Source organism: Gavia stellata, chromosome 2 (genome assembly GCF_030936135.1).
Source record: "Gavia stellata isolate bGavSte3 chromosome 2, bGavSte3.hap2, whole genome shotgun sequence".
In the NCBI taxonomy this organism is placed as follows: domain Eukaryota; kingdom Metazoa; phylum Chordata; class Aves; order Gaviiformes; family Gaviidae; genus Gavia; species Gavia stellata.
In genome coordinates, this window is record NC_082595.1 from 58,723,967 (window position 1) to 58,747,575 (window position 23,609).

General features: G+C 39.9%; 1 protein-coding gene across 1 annotated transcript in view; it reads left to right on the plus strand.

Moving 5' to 3' along the window:
* Positions 1–20,987, plus strand: part of FRK (fyn related Src family tyrosine kinase) — a 55,191-nt gene extending 34,204 nt beyond the window's left edge. The window contains exons 5-8 of the mRNA XM_059831548.1: positions 11,204–11,362; positions 16,396–16,577; positions 18,754–18,919; positions 20,773–20,987. Coding sequence (XP_059687531.1) covers positions 11,204–11,362; positions 16,396–16,577; positions 18,754–18,919; positions 20,773–20,987 — 722 coding nt within the window. The remainder of the gene's footprint in view (positions 1–11,203; positions 11,363–16,395; positions 16,578–18,753; positions 18,920–20,772) is intronic.
* Positions 20,988–23,609: the final 2,622 nt, after the last annotated feature.

Sequence of the window (23,609 nt, forward strand, 5' to 3'; positions counted from 1 at the left end):
GGCCGGTCCTGCCTGACTACCCTGATCTCCTTCTATGACCAGGTGACCTGCTTAGTGGATGAGGGAAAGGCTGTGGATATAGTCTACTTAGACTTCAGTAAAGCCTTTGGCACCATTTCCCACACCATTCTCCTGGAGAAACTGGCTGCTTATGGCTTGGATGTGTGCACTCTTTGCTGGGTAAAAAACTGGCTGGATGTCCAGGCCCAAAGGGTTGTGGTGAATGGAGTTAAATCCAGTTGACGGCCAGTCACAAGTGATGTTTCCCAGGGCTGAGTATTGGGACCAGTTCTGTTTAATATCTTGCTCAATGATCTGGATGAGGGGATTGAGTGCACCCTCAGCAAGTTTGCAGATGACACCAAGTTGGGCAGGAATGTTGATCTGCTTGAGGGCAGAAAGGCTCTGCAGAGGGATCTGGACAGGCTGGATCGATGGGCCCAGGCCAACTGTATGAGCTTCAACAAGGCCAAGGGCTGAGTCCTATGCTTGGATCACAACCCCAGGCAATGCTACAGGCTTGGGGAAGAGTGGCTGGAAAGCTCCCCTGCAGAAAAGGACCTGGGGGTGTTGATTGACAGCCGGCTGAATATGAGCCAGCAGTGTGCCCAGGTGGCCAAGAAGGCCAACGGCATCCTGGCCTGTATCAGAAATAGTGTGGCCAGCAAGAGAAGGGAAGTGATCGTGCCCCTGTACTCGGCGCTGGTGAGGCCGCACCTCGAATACCATGTTCAGTTTTGGGCCCCTCACTACAAGAAGGACATTGAGGTGCTGGAGTATGTCCAGAGAAAGGCGATGAAGCTGGTGAGGGGTTTGGAGCACAAGACTTATGAGAGAGCTGGGGTTGTTTAGCCTGGAGAAGAGGAGGCTCAGGGGAGACCTTATTGCTCTCTACAACTACCTGAAAGGAGGTTGTAGAGACTTGGGTGCTGGTTTCTTCTCCCAAGTGACAAGTGAAAGGTCAAGAGCAAATGGCCGCAAGTTGCATCAGGGGAGGTTTAGATTGGATTTTAGGAAAAAATTATTCACTGAAAAGGTTGTTAGTCATTGGAATAGGCTGCCCAGGGAGGTGGTTGAGTCAGCATCCCTGGAGGTTTTTAAAAGACGTGTGGATGAGGTGCTTAGGGACATGGTTTAGTGGTGGACTTAGCAGGGTGAGGTTAATGGTTGCACTTGATCATCTTAAAGGTCTTTTCCAACCTAAATGATTCTATGATTCTCTGAGTCTGCCAAGTTCCTCTTTAGTCTTCTATTCTTTAGGTTAAACAGCTCAGCCAGATTCTTCATGTAGGTCAGATGCTTAAATGTCCCATTGTTTTCAGAAGATCTTTACTGTGCTGTTTCAAGGTGGTAACCATATTCTTTTTCCAAATATGATGCTAAAAGGAAGATCAAGTCTAGATGTGTGAAGACAGTGATTTGCTTCATGTTTCTGACGTGCTAGACCTCTGTTTAAACAGTCCAGTATGATGCTGGCCTTTCTTCTCCATACAAGAACCACCTAATATTTCCATCTGTGTTTACTTTCCTTTAGCGATTTAATGCAACATCTGGACAAGTCTGTTTTATTGCAGAAGACTGAAGGGTTCTTCCTAAAATGTGAAATCTCTAAAACAATATTTAAAGAAGGAAACTAATGAAGCTGAAATGAAGAACAAGACTAAGCTAACTTAAACGTTTATGACATTAAATTTTCTTTTAGAAATTGTCTTTTCTTTACTGTTTAAGAAAATATGTGGCAATTAGCACTCTAGGAAAAGATTTGTTTCTCATCAAACAAAATAATTAGATTTTGAACAAATTGCAGTGCATGCATTTCTACTTATTTTCTTTAGTGGGAAAGTGGAGTTGACATTTATCTCGTATTGCATATGCAAAAATGGGAAGCTATCTTAATCATATTTCATCTCCTTCTCTTAATAACTCATTTCAAAACTCTAATTGAGCTTTTCCTTCTGTATAATGGGGACAGTACATATTGTCAGTTCTCCATGAGACAAACGTCTATTTTAATAATGGATTCTGTTAGAAATGACAAGGCTACCCAGAAATACATGAAACATTAGTGGCAAGTTCCAGTTGCAATTTACCTTTTTTTCCTTTTTTTTGTTTCTTTTTGATGCTGATCAGCTGAATGACTGTTACTAATACTCTACCCGAAGAAAAGGAAGAGTTAGTTAATTTTGTATCTGAAAGAGATTTTAATGTGATTAAGGCCAAACTGATCTGTGGAGATCTGTTCTTTGTTGTTCAATTCACTATCCTTTCAATGTCTGGCTGATAAAGCACACAGAGAACACAGTACTTCTAGAGCAACATGAACAGGAAAAGAAGTAGGGGTTTTTTTGTTTCTATAATAAGGTGTCCTAAGAATGCACTTACAGAAGACTATAAAACAATAAAAAATGATCACACAAACTTCTTCAATAGGTTTGTTAGCTAAAAATTAAATTTTACACTGGAACAAACATAACAGTCACTGCAAATTTATTACGTACAGACTAGCACAGTACACAGGAAGAAGCCCCTTCAACTGTGATACTTTTAGTAGTATCATAGTTCGTCTGGGAAAAAGGGCTTGATTAATCAATACTTTTTCCATCTCTGTTTTTTTCACTCTAGTCTGCCTCCTGCTAAGGTCAACAGTAGTGGTCTTATTGATTTCACAGTGGGTTATATTGAGTTAGGGCAGACACAAACCCCACCTGGATGCGATGCTTGAATAGCAGAGAGTTTGTGATCTAATACTGTGATAGAGAAGTCATGCATTGCACTTAGTGATGCTCAGAATAGAAGACTTTAATTCTCAAAGCCATCTTGATAAATTATATAGTTAATACTGAATCTCTTATCACTGTACTTTATGAACTATCTCGTTGTACAAAACTGGTTCAAACAGCCTCAAATGGAAGTATTTAACCTTGTAGTATACTTCTCTAGGGAATTATCCTCTTCTACACAATGTTTATCACCACTTGGAGTGCCTTACAGTAATCAGTTAGCACATTGGTTTTCCATAGCTTGTTCTCATCGTTACTCATGAGGAATAACATTTCAATAATTAAAGAAAAACCCCAATACCCCTACCCTAATCTGAGTAATAAATGCTTAGTCTGGTACTAATAAGATTATAGCAAAGGCTAGGTCTGGTAATTTCATTTGTCTTACTATAAAGATGATAAATGAATGGAAAACGTAGTAGTTCATGAGTAATCAAGAAATGCATCATGTTATATGTTGATGACTAAAACTTCCAATATTCGCACAGAATATTTCAGGCTTCACGTGTGACACACTGCAAAATGATCCTCTCGTGTTGCTTGGCTCAAAGATCTAAATCAGTTGTCTTTGCATTGGGGGAGAGGGGAGCATATTTTAAACCAAAGTCTTTTTGCTAAGCTACTTTACAGTGTAGACCCACTGGAAAAGAAAGTCATCAGAACAACAGAGGGGTGTGATAAACTGTAAGTGATCTGGCAAATATAGGGGATTGAAACAGAGAGGGTTCTGTTTAAATGGCTTTACCACCAGAGAAATTGTGACATGGAACCATGCTCTCATTTCCATGCAGGAGCAGGTTAATCAAGTAACGTAATCACCTAAAAAACAATATAGAAGAGCATAATGCAATCAGTACATTATAGATTTATAGGCCTGAAGGCCAGAAGGGATTTCTGCTAGTTTGATTTTTTTTGTTGAACGTTATTTTGCAGTGTACATCTGTCCTAGATCATGTATAGTCTGAATAATTTGCTGTTATATGCCATTAGATTTCACCCCTCTGCTGAGATAGAGCATTTGTATTTAATCAAAACAGAGCTTGTGCTTGACTAGATAATAACTAGAATTCTTCTAGTCCTGAGCTGAAGGCACAGAGGGAAGTTGCCTCTGCTAAGTTTGACAGTTTGTATCAATGGTTTATCACTATGCCTGTAAGAATGTGGGCCTAATTTCTCATCTCGATTTACCTGATGTCTTTTCTTTAACTCTTATGTCTTGTAATAAAATAAAAGCCTCCTCATATGCATCACTTTTTCTTTCCGTTCTGGAGGTACATACAGAACGAGTAAAACCAATTTTCTATTGTCTTTAGAAAGACTAAATACAGTTTCTTGTTATATGGTACTCTCCTCATTTCTCAAATAGTTTTTCTGGACCTACACTGGAACAGGCTATCCAGGCAGGTGGTGGAGTCACCTTCACTGGAGGTGTTCAAGGAAGGTGTGGACGTGGCATTGTGGGACATGGTTTAGTGGGCATGGTGGTGTTGGGTTGACGGTTGGACTTGATGATCTTACAGGTCTTTTCCAACCTTAGTGATTCTGTGATTCTGTGATATACTAATTTCTAGCTATTGCTGCTAAAAGCCTTAAAAAGGTTGTGTTTAGGTAGATGACCTTCCAACCTGTTGGAAAAATAAAACTCTAGAATTCTGGTGAGATGGCAGTGATGGACTTTTCCCAGAGCCAGTTCTCACTTGATGCAAATGTGTGATTCCTGACTTGTGAGTAATTAGGGTATTCAGAAATCTGTTTCCATTCCAATTTGGAGCAAGAGCCAATTTTTCAGATATTGCACACAAACTGGAAATTTCACAAGTATTTCTTTCAGAAACATTGATGCATATCATACTAGCTACATTTTCCTATTTTTAGGCATTTAACAACTTCGATGTATCAGGCTTTTTTGATAATTCGTGGGAAGAAATAAGCACTTACATGTCAGATACATCATACTATAGATTAGAAATGTACATTACAATAATAGAATAACATGCTATTAAAGCATGTTTCTTTCCCTTGATTGTAAAGTCTGGACAACTAACTCAGATCTAGGTGCCTGAATAACTGCTTACAATGGGAGGAGGTGAATCCAGCTACAAGCTGTGTTCTGTAATTCCACAAAATTTACAACAGTAACAAAACTGAGGAAAATGTCAAGCTGGTGGAGCCTCTCAGATCTTAAATTGGTCAGACTGGGAGCCCTCTGGCCAAGAACTGCAGAGGGATTGGGATTCCTAAGGAGGCTACAGGAAATGTCCATCTTCTGATGAACCTGGTGGGGTGTCATTTCACCCCCAGCCTTTATGATTACAGAGCATCTAGTTTAACCAGCTTCAGAGTTTGGGGCTTGCAGCCGACTGGCTATAGACAACAAGGCTCCACACACAGCCCTTACAGACCGTAAGGGAGATTTTGCAGGAAAAACAACTCAACCACAGATGTTTTCAGATTTAATGAACCATCCTTTTTCAATGAATTCCTGTTTCTGCTAGCAGTTTGTTGTCCATCTCTAAACAGAATGTTCAACACTTCACCACTGAAAACATCAGAAGATGAAATCTATTGATCCAGAACCATTTTTTTTCCCCTGACTATTTAGAGGCTTTTTTCAGAGCCAGTGGTGGATTATGGAGACCTTCAAAATGTCAGAATGATTAGTCTGTGTTCTTTATATTTATATAAGATCTCTATTAACCTTGCAGAAAGAGTCACAAGACTCATAATTAAATGCGAGTCTTTTGGTTAAAGTAATACCAAGTATTATCTTTAATAGCTTTCGTTAATGCAACAATATTTAGAACTTTTTATCATCCTAAACTTCATTTGTGAGTATGAGACAGGCTGTCATTATGCTAAAAATCATAAATCTTGATCCTTTAATTAGTTCCAGCTTTCTGTGTCATCTCACCATTTCCTAGTGTTATATTCAGAGGTTGCACTGTAGCATTTTGTACTGGGACAGTACTCTCCATTGCAGAGGATACAGATGGTGGTCACGTTCTTCCACCTCCTACTCTTCTTTGTTTCCTCTCATTATTTCTGGCAATTTTAGTTCACCCTCTTATTGTTCTTCCCACAAACACCCAGGGGAGAATGGCACGAGAAGGGGAGACACCAGCACTGGTGTCAGCCATGTCAGCAGCCTATCAGCCATGGTTGCTGCTACATCCCACCTGCAATAATCATCAATGTCCAAAGATTTGAGTCTCCCTATTCCTTGATTTTCTATCCAATTGTTCATACTGTGGTCCCTGCCACTCCAAATTAGGACCTGGTCCAGATGAAAAATGCCAGTGGAGCAGGAAGTTCGGATTTTTTGGGCTGCAGAGAAGCTGAAGAGTTCCTGCTCCCTTACTTTGTCTGTTTGGTGCTCCCCAGGATGCCCATGACAGATTTCCTTCTCTACTTCCCCTCTGATCATGCAGTCTTGTTTTAGTGCTCTTCTATATACTGCCCCAAATTATTGCTTACATTAAAAATAATACTGCTTCAGAGGAGAATCCCATGAACACATTTTCAGATGTCTGCAACACCCCTTATCTTATGCAGTAACCCTAATATCAAAGGAAACATAAGTTCCTAACTTTATAGGGGCGTGACTGAACACACAAGTACTTCAGGCATCAGGTGAAAAATTGAACAGAGTGGGTTTGTTACTGTGTCCGCTGCACTATGAAGACCAAATTTTCCACAGGGAATATACAGGTGCATAAACATGAACCATCCATCCTGTGTTGAAGAACTGCATTGCATGAACCAATGCAATGGTTGGCTTCTTCAAGCTTCTGGCAGTGAGTTGCTTAAATGTTTCAGCAGTGCATTGAAGACACTCCAGATGGGTTGCGCATTAGTGTTTCTAGGCCACAGTGATTAAAATGTATGGCTCCTAGGCTAGAAGGCACAGAACTACAGATTTTGTTGAAACTGTTGAGACTATAAACAAAAAGCAGTAGTAACGGGATGCCTTCATTCAAATAATTCTCTTATTTGTGCACTAGTGTTTGACTCTGCTTTGGAGACATCTGTGACATTTTACCAGCCAAAAACATAGTGATGGATGTGTGAATGAAAAAAACCAAAAAACAAGAACATCTTTGCCTTAAGGAACATCTCTGACTTTTGAGTTGTTGACCTACGATAATCAAAGAGGTGTAGGGATCAGCTGATAGGAAAATGGTCTAGAAGCCAGCAATTGCTATTTCTGTTCTTGGCTCTTCACAGCACTGTCTTGCTGTAGGTCCCTGAACATGTCATTTCACATTTCTTTTTTTATTTCCTCACTGAGGCATTATTTTTTCTATTTAAGTGGAAATCATTTTAGCAGGGATTTGCACTTTGTCCTATGCTGAGTGTGATGGATTCTCTAGAACCTATTGTCTGGTTCTCCAACTGTCAGCATGCAAAGCAGACATCTATCATCTCCAGTTAATCGTATCTGAGAAAGTTCCTTATGCCTGTTCAAGTTGACAGATGCATTTGTCATTATCATATTGTAAAGCATCTCCCAAGCTCTTTCTTTGCATGGAAGCTGCCCAAGCATTTATTTTCAGGAGGCTTTCTCAAAATAGTCTCTGGGTTGGTACTGTCAATGAACGTTTTAATAATATTTTCAGTTCTTCAATACATCGTCTCTTTAGTGCCTATGCAGTGTAAAAAGCTTCGCACTCAGGAAAGTCTCTCAATTTCCCTGAACAAAGAAATTCTTTTATTACATTTAGTTCAGTACATAACCTTACACTAACTGGTAAGTTCATGTCTGTGTGGTGAGAAGGCTGCTTGAGGATTGTCAGATACCTATTTCATTCTCCTGTTAATGTGAATATTTTACATTCAGTCTCTTGTGTTACCAAGAACTTGTACTTTTTAATGTTATTTCTTTAATATGCATAAACTTTTTCAGAATATCACAGCATATGCTCAATGTACTCTGTACATAAGTTCATTTTATATAAACTTATTCAGAAGACAAGGTTGCTCTGAAGTACAAAGTTTCTTTGAAATAATTTGGCAAGGTTTATTGAAAGTTGCAAACAAAGGGTCTCTGGAGAGGCTTATCAAATATTTAAGGGCCACTTACATTTGGGCCAGTGGAAACTATATAAAAATAACTGACCTTTCTCTCTAACTCATTTCCAAATTATCAGTGTTTATCTTATAATGCGAAGCTTCCTCAATTCCAGAACAAAATATTTTCAGAAAGAAAGTAATCAGAACTGATATACCTGCTTTAAGTAGGCTTAAATTGGAGGTGATTTCTGGCAAAGCAGCACATCAAAGGAACATATTCCAACATTTTGTTCTTAAGAAGGCCTTTGATATTTACAAAAACATTTTTCTTTCAAAAAAAAATTATCAAAACTGTATTTTCTTCAGGTACTGATCAATCTATTCCCAAACTGGTGTCTTGCACAAGGGATACTTGTTGTTTCAGTAAAGGCTTCTGTTAACTAGTTGGTTTTTGACCAAGTGGTTTCTACTTACAGTAATCTGTTCTTCATACTGTCTTTGCCACTTAGAGCTGAAAACGTATACTTCATTGAAAACACATGTAATTCAACTCCAAACTAAAAAAACCTAGTTATTTGAAACTCCATGTGGCATATATTTTATATATTTCATTTATATAAACTTCCTCAAAGAAATGTCTTGTAACTTCTTTGCTAATACTGTGACAGGCTTTATCTAAGTAATTTGTAACAGGCATGTTCACTTGTTTTTAGAGGCAGTTTTTACTTTGATTATCTAGTTGCTAAAACCTAATCTTAGACAAAACACTGATAAAGACACTTTTTAATTTTTTTAGTTAGCATCCAATCCACTTGTTAACTACAGTATAAGAGCTACAGGGCTCTCGGGGGTTTTGGTCACTATCTGCTACCTGTGCTATTTAAAGATATAAATTAAGTAAAACGGAAGGTTACATAGGCTCTTTAAAATATGCAGGAAATACTAATTGATCTTTGTCACTGTTTTGTTATAGTTACTATTACTAATTACTTTTATAGTGTAAAGAAGGATTTGCTGCTATTCAGTTAATAGAATACTTCCCTCCTGATCAATTTATTGGAAGTTGTCATATGTGAAAACCATATTGCTTGCCTTCAGTTTGTTGGAAAAAGTTTATAGCATGATTAAACTGAGAGATTCCTTGTAGGCAAACTTTGATGATGGGAACAAATCAGACTGTCATTTTCTACGGTGTGAAGAAATGCTGTATAATGATCCATAGAGGACAGGTGATTTGGCAGACCCCAAGTTAGCAAATACTTTATCCTTTCTGGGATCAACATGCCAAATTTTGGTACTGATGCTAAATCATTAGTCATGCTTATGCATTTACCTTTGGAGGCAGAATACCTCACACCATGCAGCTTCTCTGTAGACTTTTGAATGATTTCGATGACAAATGCATATATCTTGAAAAGAGTAAGCAAATGGACCACAATATTAAATCAGTATCAAAGTGAGTCCAAACCCTTTAAAGATAACTAGGCTTTTTTTTTTTTTTTTTTTTTTTTTTTTTAATCAAGGATTGGTGGAAGGTTCAACTAAAGCTGTAAAGATTGTGCCTTTCTAAACAGGAAAAGGTCATAGCCTTAGCATTACAGATGTTTGGGTTTTTCCACCTGACTGACAGAATCTCTGCTTTATCCACACCAAGTATGAGTCATTTACTTTTCATGCAGGCCCCCACTTTCTTCTGACAGTGACAAAAGGAAATGGGTATAACCTGTACCTGTTGAGGAGGTGTATTATTGGCTGCTATCCATTTATTGATGGTATCGAAATCCATTGCCTTCCACCATCTCTCCAAATGGCATCCTATAAAATACTGTCAAATTGGACCCTGTAGGATTGCCAAGGAAAGTATGAGGACACTGTGGAGAGGACCACCTGTCCCTTGCAATAATCTTTGCTCTCACAAGTGGCAAGGTCAAGTGTCTCTTTTTTCATAAAGTATGTCAGAAGCATTTCTGAGTCATTCCCCTTGCATTGATGTACATCATTGCTGTGTTTTGGGAAATAGGTTGGAGCACTTTTCAGGAGGCAGCATTCAAGGCAGGTGTTGGGTGAAGGTGTCCCAGGCTGATTTGACAGTTAATTCTGTAGAACAGATTTTCTGGTGGAGTTTTATGGCTGATCCATTTAGCATCCTCCCAGCATTTCACTTCATTTAAACATCCATGTTTGAAACAAAGCCAAGCTCCTGAATGAACCTTGTCGGTTACCTGATGTTAAAAACCAGTAAAGACTCTTACTCTTGCAGCCTTGGCTTCTCAAATGACTCCGTCTGCTTACACTAAGAAAAGAGTCTGTTTTTAAACATGGCATAGAGCAGATTAGATTTGGGTAGACTTTTTTTTTTCCCCAAACCTTCACTGTACTCTTTTGGTAGTGAAACTATTTTTATTTGTGAGGAAGGAAACATTTGAGTAGTTGGATAATTTCACATTTGTTTGTACAAGTATTGTGAAGTAGATGTTATTTACCATCTTCCTCAAACATCTGAGACTATCTGTTCGCTACTGGATCATCCATAGAGAAAGTTTTTCTTCCTTATTTGTGCATGTTTTTTTTCTAATCCATCCCCTGTTTAGGACGTGTGAGTTCTAATCCTAAATTTGCATCTGACTTTAGTTCCCTGTGCCATTTCTGTATTGTTTCTTTGACATAGTTTATGCATTGACTCACTGTGTATATGAATAGAAATAGAGATATTATGACGTTATGTAACACTTAAAAGTTGGGATCATTAGCTGTTAAGATACTTCTGCATTTAAGGGAGTGTAAAATTACTGTTACATCTGCGCATACATTGGTATTTTTAATAAGGTTGTTCCAGATCAGTATAAGAATATTTGCACAAGTATATTTGTATATTATATGAATATTATAAATAGTTATTTGTATTTATGTATATAAAATGCATGCATCCTCTCCTTATATGCTAAAGTGATTTCAGTGCTTTCAGGCTTTGATTGCTGAAGCAGAAAAAATAGTGCAACAAATTCCTATTGCAGCACTATTTTTCTGTCAGACATTCTATGTTCATTACCTAGGCACTCTTACCTCAGTTTCTGGCTGTTTTGTTAACCAGTTGTAACATAATTGTTTCCTTAAATTATATCAGTTAACATTCTAGCCTCACTTTTTTCTGCCTGGGGGAGGTTAATTTTAGTCTGTATATGTCTGGCGGCTGGAACACATATGTTCTCTGTCCCTGCGCAACTGGCATGTTTCACTCATTAACTGTTTATTTCAGCTGCACTGTCTGTTTTCTGTGGGAACTGTGAAGACTTGAGATGCTAATGTACTTTGAAAGACAGAAAACAATCTCAGTTATTCCCTTAAGACTGCCAGGCTGGTAGGAAGGCCTTTAATAACCTCAGCTTATGTTTTGTTATATGCTGTTGTTTCAGGTTCAATGGATCCGAAGGACTTTCTGAGGGAAGCACAAATAATGAAGAACTTGAGACATCCAAAGCTTATACAGCTTTATGCTGTCTGTACTTTGGAGGACCCAATTTATATTATTACTGAGCTGATGAGATATGGAAGTCTTCTAGAATACCTTCAAAGTAAGCAAATGACCATAAACTCATTTCAAGGGGTGCCACAGCTGTCAGTTTAGTAAATACACTAACATAAAAGATAGAAGTACAACACTCTGGTTTAATATAAAAGCTACATTATTTGCCGTGTGTGGGGATGAGAAAAGAGGAAAGAAAGAGATTTATGAATTTTTGACATGCCAAAGTATTTGAGAAGTAGGAGAGAATCACATTAACAGTTTGATTCTTGCCTTATGATGACCCACATTTTTCGACCCAGTTCTAAGAGTAGATGGGAACGTACACCGACAGAATAAAAATATAAGCATACAGAAGTGTAGGTCATCATATTTGACATGAAATAGAGGCACTTCCACAACACACACTTAACAGCTTTGAAATCTGTTAGTAGACAGGGATAGCCTTTCACTGTGAATTCGTCCCCTGCCTATCGCATCAGGGCTTTTATCTCAGCAGCACTTCAAAGTGCTCTTTTTAAGGCAAATAATAATTAAAAATAAAGTTGTAGAGCCTGGAACAGACTAGCATAATGATTGCACTTTAAGTTCACCCCTGCTATTGAGAAATGCTTGATTCTAGTGTTGTTACCCATTTTCAGTCTCTGAGATGCTAAATGTCTCTAAAGCTGTGATGATCACTTGAAGACAAAATGTTCGCTGCAACTGTCTTGCTAAATTTCTTCTCTGTCTCCAGCCCTTAAGGCGAAGCCCGGTGAAATACCACAGACAGTATTTACCATGACACATGCCTTCCCCGTCTTCTCTGTGGAACCAAAAGTGGAACCAAAGTGAAGCTCAGTCCAGGGACAATTACAGCTAAAGAAATCTCTGGCAGAGAGACAGCCCCACCTGGAACTGTGCAGAGAGGGGCTGCAAGAAGCTTGGGCCAGATCGTCTAAAGTTTTGTAGGCATTTAGTGGCCAGAGGTAGCAAGGCACAAATTTCCTTCAAGTTCTTATCTTTGGTGCCTTTATGTGCAGATTGCTGCTTATCTGATTGAAAGAGCCTGGCACATCAGGAAATGATTGCTGTGCACGAAAACATTTATTGCACTGGAGAAATAGCTCTGAGAAAGCCAGGATGTCACAGCTATTGCAGAGGTGGAAATTGGCCTGTTTGTGCACAGAGAACAACATGTTCAGGACACATCAGTGCTGCAGCCTGTGTGTAGATGGATGAGTTGCCAGCATATGCACAGCAGCTGCCCTTGTTGTAGGCAGCGCACATATGCAGCCTGATCTTTGCCTAAGCCCTCATTCCTGTAGCCCTGCATCAGAGAGACTGTGGAAAGTCAGTTGGTTTCCAGGCAGCTGTCAAGACAACCATGAAAATGGCCAGTTGATACTCAGCCTAGTGATATCCCTCCTTGTCTGATGGCCTAGGCACGGGGAATAAACAGAGCTAAGAGGTGGAAACAGACAACCAGGTGCTTTCATAGGGATTGGTCAGAGAAAAGTCATTGCCGTCAGTGTAATAAGGAAAGAGATTTGAAGCTCGTGTAGAGCTCTGTGACTGGAAGCAATCTGTATCAGCTGGCGGTCAGGGCACAGGTCCTGATAAGCATTCTTGAGACTCAGTCACTGTAGGAACCAGGAAAACATTTCCATAAGGCTCTGTGTGCACTATGGGTAAATATGGCAAACTGGAACAGAGGGAATGTCCAGAGATCATTCTTTGGTTAAATTTCCCCTCCTAGAAATGCATGGTATGTTTTTCCAGCTTTAAAAATCCCTAATACATCATGCATAGTGACTATCACATTCCACCATAATGACAGCTACCTAGTAATGATAGGCATATGAATTCCCTGTGCGCCCTGTGAATGTACTTTGGGATACTTCTTGATGAACACTGCTTTGCAGAGTTATTGAGCTGCCACCAGTATGAGAAAAATGCAACTGAAAACTTTCCTTTCTTATTGGATGTGAATGAAATTGTCGTAAATGTATGAGTGTTTTTATCAATTCTGATAGACCTGGGGCTTGTTCTGGCAGGGACGCAGTCTTCAAGTTCGGTGAATTATTATGGAGGCAATGCTCTCAACTGGGGACAGTGTTGCTTATTTATGTGTTTATTTATTGTTAGGCATCTGTCAATGAGAATATTTTACTGTCTTTCTTATATGAGAAACTGCAATTGATTGCTTAGAACAGGGTGCAGACCCTAAGCCTTCTTTAATATTTTCTCTAATAAATTTTTCATATAAGGGTGATAGTTTTGTCAAAAAATATCAGTAAAAAAGGACATGGAGGCACTACATTTTCTTTATAGGATAAAGAATAAGCCATGGGAAGGTTTTATAAATTCACCAATAGTGCCTGGTTTTGAATGTGGAAGTTATATTAACTTTGTTAATAATAGTTACATTAACTTTGGGATTTTGTTGTAGTTTTTCCTTCTTTAAAACTCTTTAAAACAAACTAAAGCACTTGTATACCCATATGAATACAGCTGAAAACTCTTCCAACTAGCTCTCAACCAGCCAGATGCGAGCTGGCTCTGGTCTGGAGACCTCCGTAGTTGTCTAATGCAGTGTTGTGCTTGAACTTGTGTGCTTTGACTGGCCCAACCTGGGATTTTGGAGATATAGTCAGAAATCTTTGTAAGACAACTGTACATGATTTGCACTTCAGATCCCAAGGGGACTTGTGCTTCATCTTTGTGCACAGTTTGCAGCTCCTGATCAGCTGAGGCTCCTTCTTGCAGCTTTCCCTTCTTTAGCTACGGAACAGCAGCAGTGCAGAACCAGCTCACAGAGAGAAACCCTCCAAGAAACACTGCAGCAGCCAGGGCAATGGTGGCCTCTTCCCCTCCCTCAGCCCATGTGCTAAAGGCAGTAGCTCAGCCTGGTCTGGGATCCCAAAGAGGCCCCAGTGGAAGAAATAATAGTCTTTCAGCTGCAACTCCACCATTAGAGGTGGATCTCGTCCTTGTCCTTTAACACAGTGCACCTGTGTGTCCTGCAGGGAATAAGACAGGGAAGGTTTAGCAGCTCTAACTCCTATTCTGCACTGAAGCAGCTCATTAAACATGAGGCTTATGAGTCATACTCTTTTGCTGTGACATTGTTTTGCCTCTTGGAGCAAGCTTGTGTCAGCCCAGCCTGGAGCATCAGTAGAGCAATGACAAACCTGTGCTCAAGTCTGTCTGTGTCCTTGGCTGCTTTCACCAGGAGGTAGTTCATAGCCTGTGCAGATGAAGGAGCAGCGTGAAAGGAAACAGGGAGAGAGGGATTTTAAACTGAGTCACATAAGCTAGTTTCCAAAACCGAGGTACTCATGTAAAGTTCTTGTCCATATTTAGTTATTTTCTGATTAAATACAACATAAGCGTCATTTGTGGATTTATATCTTTGTCCAGCAAGCTGAATAATAAATGTCAATGTCTGCCAGTTATCAGAACTGCAAAACTTCGGAGTGTTATATTATTCTGTGGCCTGATGATGGATATTCTTGACGGTTAAGCCATAGATTTTCACATAGCCTGATTTTTCTCCCTCTCCCTTTTAAAGGTCAAGGCAGCTATTAAACATATGTGTGGGAGAGGAAAAGACTTTCTGAGTCAACAATAGAAGTAAATAATCTTAGTGCTGGATTATCATGGCAATGAGTTTAGCCTCAAAAAAGAAGTAGGACAACACTCATACAGGGCAAATTTAATAATTAAAAATTCATTTATTTTACCTATTCATCTCAGAACATCCAGATGAGCTGGAAACTCAATGCGTGGAGATTGCAGAATAGATTAGTAAACAATGAAATTTCACACCCTTCATAAGGGGTGATTGCAAGGTTAGGTCAGACAAAATGCCAGAACGGGAGCAGGTTATGCAAAACTATACTAAGACACACTTTCACCATGAATCAATTCAAAATAAGCAACAGAAAACTGCCAGCCAGAAAATTTTTATTTCTTTAACACAGAGGCAGTAAGGAAATGTCACCATCCTAATGGGAAAGGAGAACTGCCAATAAATGTAGCAGCAAACACACAGCTTTCTGATACTGTTAAGATTTTGAAACAGAAACTTGAAACTGTTTTGAGCATTAGAGGTTACAGAGGTAGGCACTCATGCTTCAGTGCTTCAGTGTTTGGGTTTGGGTGACAGTGATGCTTGAAAGTAACACCGATTTGCTTACCTAGATTACCTTGGGGTGTAAATTCTTTGCTATGAGGAGGTCAGCTGTCCTCAAAATGCCACAAAGGCCCTGAAATTGAATTCTAATGTACTATATCCCAATGACTTTTTTGGGTACCTGTCTTACTATTTTTGGCTGCAGTTTTTCATGGCCTAAGGCCCTTTCCTTCATTCGTGGAGGCAAGTTGGTCTGCTCAAAGTTCTTCTACTACTTTGTTTGAACAGCCGGTCTTTGATTGCCAAATCTGTTTCTGGGACTTGCTGATCTTACAGTGGTGCATGCACATTGCTTCAGAAAGTTCTACAAGAGAAGCAGGCGGCTTGAAAGCAGCTCAAGGAGTCCTACTGTTGAGTAGCAGCAACAGAGATAACAGTGTGAAGCAGTCAAGTGGACTGGAACGTGAAAATGAGAGTTACACTTGACAGCAGATGGTATAGTTCTTAGAATCATTGGAGAAGAGGGAACAAGGCTAATTTTGTGCTTTTCCATCTTGAGTCAGCTTTGGCTACACCCAGTGAGTACTGACATTAACTCTTACTCACGGTTTGGAATGGGTTATGCACTTGTCAGAAAGGCAAACATCTGCATTGCTGTTGGTAGATAAATGCCTTTTCTTTGAACTTTGTCAGCAGCTCCTTCTAGGCCTAGATCAGCTGCTGCATTTAGTATCCACTCTTTCAGAGAAGATGGCACAGGCATGGTTACCCATTTGTCGTGAAATTACCTGCATGTCTTCAAGTAGCATCATTCACTAACCTCTGTCATTTGGTCAGCCTTTTACCTTATTGTATTGCATGGCTTTGTTGATTTCTGGTGGCTATTTGAACCAGCCAGCTGTTATGTTATTCATGTCTGAATGCCATAAATATTATGTTATCCTTGTCATCTTCTTTTTAAACAGAAGATGCAGGCTCCCAAATCTCCCTGCCACATCAAGTAGACATGGCTACTCAGGTGGCTTCCGGGATGGCTTACCTTGAGTCCCAGAACTATATCCATCGGGATCTGGCAGCCAGGAATGTTCTCGTTGGTGAACACAGTGTTTACAAAGTGGCGGACTTTGGACTTGCAAGAGTTTTTAAGGTGGGTTGTGAGAGAGTGAATTGGCTCTACTTTAATTCTGGGGAACAAGGCGGAAGAAGTCAACTAAAGGATGAACTGTAGCCTCTGAATTGCTGGGTTCAGGCAAAAGGCATGCACAGGGAGAAAAGGACCCCTAAATTGTTCACTTGTATCCTCTACCTGCGTTATCCCATGCAAGGTTAGAAGCTGGCCTGTACCTTTGTGTCGGTCTGAAGATGGCATCCCAGTGTCTGCTTCCCACCCAGCCACCAAGGAGGGAGCCTAGCAAGCAATACCCTGTGCTGCACAAGCTTTATCCACAACACTAGTGTCTGCCACATGGAGAGAGATCACAGGAATGATGGCAAAATTATATTCCTAAGCCTGTAAGGGAAGGCGTATAAAAATGCATTGACAGCTATTCTCTCCTTTTTTGCCTCCCCACTGCCTCCGTGATGCTTGCGAGTGCCGGTAGTAATCATAAAAGGACCTTATTCCTCTCCACGACTAACAGCGGAGTCCATAAAGTGAGCTCTCAGAGCTTTAAATCTGATGCAGTTTCAAGTTCTTTGCCATTGCACTGTTTTTTTCTCTAGCCCTTGAGGATGTGGAACGACAAGTAATGCTGACCAAGATCACCCTAGGAAAGAGCTGTGGTTTAAAAATGAGATTCCTACCTCTGAAAATGATTTCATCAGAGTTAGAAAAATTTGATTTGCCATATTTTCTGGATTTCAATATGTAATCCATATTTTCTGAGGTCTTATTATTGTTTTTATTGATTTATGTTCTTGCACTGAGAAGGAAAAACAGAGAAAAAAGTCCTCTGCTTCTCGTTTGGTTTTTTCCATTCAAGTAGCAGAACTTGAAGTTCATAACAGAGTTGGATTTATTACATACTGAAGTATAGCATAATGACTTGACAATGGCATCAAGGACTTCGAAAGTGCTTTTTGCTTAATTTTGATTCTTCTAGTTATGCATAAGTTCAGATTGCACATTTTTTAACTCACAAAAAATATATTTTTAAATGAACAATGCTTACAATGGATATTTCTCTTCTGTCTGTCTTCTGAGTGTAATAATTTACAGCTGTTGACATTTCTTGTTAAAACTGAACTTTACTAAAATACTCAGTCATAGAGTCATCTTGGCAGACCTTCTTAGGAATATTCTGCCTCCTAAGCCAAAGCACTCACATAGTCACATGCAAAGATCCCAAAGGAGTAGGTGTGAGAAATGAAATCTGTATTTCTGGATACGTTGATTAACCTAATGAAGTAATTTCTTGTTTCTAGAGATGACTATTAAGGTCAAGATGCCAAGTGTATCAGTATGGGGATACAAAACACTTAACAACCAGTCTTTTCAAAACTATAGTGCATTACAGCTGGGAACCACACAATCTGTATTAAAAACAATCAAACAAACAAAATCTTGTACACATTTGCCTGGATTTGGATGCGAAAAAAACCTGACCAAGGCTTGGATCTGACTGATGTACACTAAATTTCGTTTAGGAATTAAAGAGAGAATAAATGTTCACAAAGTTTAGATGTCTCTGTTATAAAACTTTAAGGACAAATTTGCAAGTAAATAATTTTTCTTTTTCTATGTGTCTTTCATCTTCACTTTACATGAATTAATTGGACCCACTGTAAGCTAATACATTAATTTTAATCACTTGGAGTTTGTTCTTTGGTCCCCGAAACCTGCTTAAGTGATTGTTATCAAAGTCAATGGCCCTTCAACACTGCAATAAATCACAGAAGAAAGGTTCCGAAATTCATTAGCTCTTGCTCTTGCCTTCTCTGTTTACTGAAGACCAGACGTGGAGCCATTCAGTCTCTAGTGTCAGCAGGATGCTTACACTGCCACTCCTGACAGACTTTCAAAATCTTGCATGCCAGGTCCAGAATTCACAGTAGCGGGTCGTAATTAATCACAAGCCACTCCAACGCTGTGTGCTCGCTTGAAATGAGAAATACTTTAGAAAACCTCCGATGAATGGTAGCATTTCTCAACTGTGAAGCCCAATTCAACAATAGACTTCAGTAAGTGTGTGCTTTAATGCCATGAAAGGCAAGTGATCAGCTGAAAGAGGATAAGATTAAGCATGTGCTTAGCTTAGTCAGGTGCTTAAGTGCTTTGCTGAAGCAGGTCGGAAATCAGGTTTGCTTCGTTTTACCCATGACAGGTAGGAAATGAAAACGTATATGAACCTAGGTCTGAAACAAAACTCCCAGTGAAATGGACAGCCCCGGAAGCAATCCGCTACAACAAATTCAGCATTAAGTCAGATGTCTGGTCGTTTGGAATACTTCTGTTTGAAATAATCACCTATGGGAAGATGCCTTATGCTGGTAAGTGCTTTTACCTAAAGCATGATGTCTAATGTTTTCTTGCTTTAAGAACGACACAAAAAAAAAGTTGAATGCCTCTACTATGGGCATGTTAAAGGGTTAAAACTGTAAATACAGAAAGAAGGCTGTTCATATGAGGCCTGTTTAGTGGGTCAGACCTTCTGGCTTCCCCAGACTCCCCTGATGCTTTCCAAAGGCTGTGATTAGCAGCCATTCAGGCTTCTTCTCACTGGAGTCAACCTGCATAGCACAGGCACCTAAGCCAGCTGGCTATTTCCCCCCAGCATCAGATTTGAAGATGCAACTTCTTGGCATGTGGAAAAAGGGAAGGTTTTTCTGTCCCCCATCCTGCCCTTGGTTTTTTGTTTTGTTGTTTTTTTTTTTTTTAGCATATCTCGTGGAAGAACAGATTATTATGTGTGTGCTGCATAGGCACTTCAGGAACAAGGTGTCTGAAAAATTAATCAGGGTGTTTTACCCCCTTCCCTTGTATTTGACTATCGCAGTGGAGAGCCGTCATAAAGAGAAGGATCACAAGAATTAGGAATAAAATGTTACCAACTTCAAAAGTAGATTTAATGGTATGAAAGCAGCTATTATTCCTAGCACTGTGAGAAATGCTCAAGGAACCATGGCTCCAATAACACAAGATATCAGTGAAATGATTGACTGTGACTCATTTTGTGCTGGTGAGGAGAACGCAAGGGAAGGACTAAAGCAAAAAAAGTTATGCTGGATCTGTACAGGCCTGAGGGCTGGTGTGTTCGCCATAAACTACATTTCACAGGGTCCCAAACTGGTATTTTCTGTAAAAGGAAAAAATGATTTTGCTTTTTGTTTCCCACCCTCACCTCCTGTGAAACCGTTCTGGAAGAAAAAAAAAAAAAGAGAACCAAGGCCAAAAATCCTCAACTCTTTCTTATGTAAACCATAGGTGTGTGCATATGCTCACATACACATGTAAATAAACCATTCAAGTATAAATAGTATTTAACACCATGATTCTTGGTATTGTTTGAAAATATGCTCAGCATTATCCCTTTGCAAAGGCATAGTTTACATGTAACTTTACAGCAGAAAATGTCCTTGTGCTATGGCTGTTTGCTTGCTTGGTATTACTTTCAGGAGTTTGTCCTCAGTAATTAGATAGGAGAAGAGGTTATGTTGATCCGTGGTGGCAGTGGGTAATGTACAGGGGAAACCCCATTCAGAGATCCAGGGAAAAGAAGTAAAGATTACGGAAATCAAGATTTAGCTTAAAGAGCAGAAAATCAAAAGGGAACAGGACAATACTCTTAATATATAAAGGTATAGCAAAGGCAGGGGAATGATTTCTTCTGTACGACTCGTGGTGACAGAGCAGGCAGGATGCCATCACATAGCTGCACCAGAGGAAACTTAGGGCTGATGTTAGGGAAAACTTTCTAAATGTGAGGAAAATTCAGCAGCGGGACAGATTTTCTTGGGAGATTCGAGATTCTGGAGTTACTGAGACTAGAGGGATTTAGGAACAATTTAAGCAAAATAGACGTGAGAAAAATTTTGGCAAACTTGGGGGGTGGAGGAAAAGCCTCGCACCTCGACGAACCCCTTCGCTATGCCTCTCAGGTGTTGCAGCTGGGTGAGGAGGCTGGGAAGTGCTGGAGGTGGTTTTTAACTGCTGGTTTGGGATCCTCCAGTGACTCCCGTGGCATGTTGCGGTTGAAGGGGGCCTGCTGAGGCCAGCTCTGCCCTCAGCGTTCACGTGCACCTCACGGGGGGGCATCCCCTTGCCTGGTCTCGGTAAGAGATAGGGAGAAGGGGTGTCCCTTAGTAGACCCCGAGTAGTCTGACGAACTCCTTTTGGCTTGCAGGTATGCCGGGACACCAGGTGATCCAGTTGCTGGACAAGGGGTACAGACTTCCTCAGCCCGAGACCTGCCCGGCGCCCTTCTACCAGCTGATGCTGCAGTGCTGGAGCGCGGAGGCGGGCGGGCGGCCCACCTTCGAGGCCCTCTGCGGGCAGCTGGAGAGCTACTTCGAGACCGACTCCTCTTCCTACAGCCATGCCCAGGCCGTGGTGAAATGACCCCCCGGGCGGGGGCTGAGGGACAGATGCCAGCCAACATGGCTGAAGGGGAGGGGGCTGTGAAATCAGCCTGACCTCGGACGTGGAGGTTATGAGGGGGTGCTGAGGGATTGTGGTACGTTTTCATCCCTGCGCCGATACGCAAAGACACTTAAAATTTTTGCTGCTGGCAAGTGTTTTGCAAGACTTGGCATCAAGAAGCTGGAAGGGTGGGGGCTTCTAAAAAATAAAGAGTCTTCTATTTATTTTTTAAATAACAGATTGCAAGAATGAACAAATGAAATGAGTGTTGTTCAATAGCCAGTGTAGCATTTTGTAATTTCTGTATGGGAATAATTATTTGCTGTTCCTTAGATTTTTGATTCCTACCAGGTTGTTCTCATGAAGGAATGTGATGGCTCTGCACAGCAGGATCTGTACTTCCAGAGTCCTCTCATTGTAAAAAAAAAGGAAAAAAAAGAAAAATCCCATGACTGCGATGATGGCAGAATCCAGATTAATTGCCTTGCTTAGACTTGAAGTACATGTGCTTTTGCTGTATCAGAAAATAAAGCAGATGTTCATGGGAGAAAAGTAATTATTTTGTTTTGTGGATGCAAAGAGTGATCTTTTGTAGTTTGTCTAATGTTCCTCTTTTACAAGAAGAAACACAATTATTATTAGATTTTTGAAGCTGTTTGTTCTTAATTTTGTTAAATAGTACCACGGAACCAATGAGTTATTGCCCATTGAAGTGTAAGGACTTGTTTTATAGTTATTAATTTCAGGAATACTGGAGGAAAAGATATTTTAACACAAAATCAAGACAGCCTTAGCCTTTTAGAGTGACACCCGCCCCCGCCGCACTCTGCTGCCCAAATTACACACCCTCTCCAACAAGACAAGCCCAGGGCAGGTCTAGGTATTTTGCAGAGGAACTAGCAATCCATGCTTCCATCTTTTCCAGATATAACTTTAGTATAGGAGATTTAAATAGTAGATGATCCATTTTATTTTGTTCCATGGGGAAATGAAGCCCAGGAGCTTCTGCTAGCAGTCTTTACAGCTACAGATTTTATAAATTTTTTTCAGTTTTTCTAATTAACTACAATATCGGTTCTGCTAAAATCTGATATCACTGTGACAGTTTTATGTTCTCAATTGTGAGGCTTAGAGAACCAAGTTTCAATTATTTACTTATGATTCATCAGTTAATTATTTACTAACATAATCCAGGAATTAAGAGCTGTACTGTGTTAACATAGTGTGAGCTCAGTATAAGTGTGCTACCATTTTCCTCTAATATCAAAAAAGAGTATAAATAAATGAAAAAGATTCATTACTTTAAAGGCTAGGTGGCTTTTATTACACCTTTTTCATTTTCTTGTCTTCTCTTTATACTTCAAATCCATTCATCTCAGTGCCTTGTTTCTAATTTTTAATTTCCTTTTCCCTTCCTCTACTTTTGGAAGGCAGCACTCTTTTTTTTTCTTTCATACACATCTCTTATGTACTCGCTATTCAAAACTCTTTTCCTTATTTAATGTTTTTCTCCTCTATCTTACTACACTTAGAGTCTTTCTAGCATTCTGTCTCTGTTCACCTTCATTTTCTGTGCAGTGTTTCTCCCTACTAACCCTCTTTATACTAATTACATTTGTTAAGCCCAATACAGTGATAATTAATTATCTGTCATAGCATCCATGCGATTTTGGAAAGTAATCATCCACTCTGAAAGAAGAAGAGATTAAATGGCTTTGCCAAACCCATCCTGATAAGAATTGGCATGGAAGGACCTGGGAGACTCCCACACAAATTCTTGTGCTGTAATACCATCCCTGTTTGTTCTGAGACTCATGCTAGCTACTGGCTTCATGGCTCCGACAAGAGGTTATTTACGATTATCAAACCTCCATCAGTCCATTTGTCTCTCATCTGGCTAGGAGCTGTGTTTTACACTGTTAAAGTATGCGGTTAGCAAATCCCACAGAGTAGTTTTATGTAATAAGAATAGGAGTGCTGTTATTCAGAAAGATCTCTGCTGCAAACTTGCAACCTTGATGCTGAAGCACTATTTCTAAGATGATTTTTCAGACTGAAAACATTAAGAATGTTGTGAATAAAAGTTGAGTTTGCCCAACTCAAAAAAAGTGTTGATAAAAGAAATACAATCTTAAAAAGCACAGACATGTGCAGTTCACAGGGGTCTATGTCTTTTTTTTTTTTCCCCAAAGATGAGTTGCCAGGAAAAAAAAAAAAGTGACAGCAGGGCAATAGCAAAGTTTCCAGAATTTCAGATTATACTAACTGTTCCAAGCTGCTCTGTGCTGGCCTCTGCCCTTGGGTGGAAATCAGCAGGATCTTGTAGGACTTCGCTGAAGTGACACCAGTAATTCTGAAGAAAGCACAACCTGTACAATAAGTATCTTCCTAAACCAACATATAGGGAATAGGTCTGTTCGTCCAGCTAAGTTGGACACCTTGTCTCCTTAATTTCTCCTATTGTCAAAGGAGAGAGAAAGGCTCCTTGAGATGGTGAATCAGTGCACCAAAATTGCATTTCTCCTCTGAAGAAACCCTGACGGGCTTCTTTCTGTTCGCTGCTGTAAAGGTATCCAGGAGAGATGAGACTCTGTGCTGAGG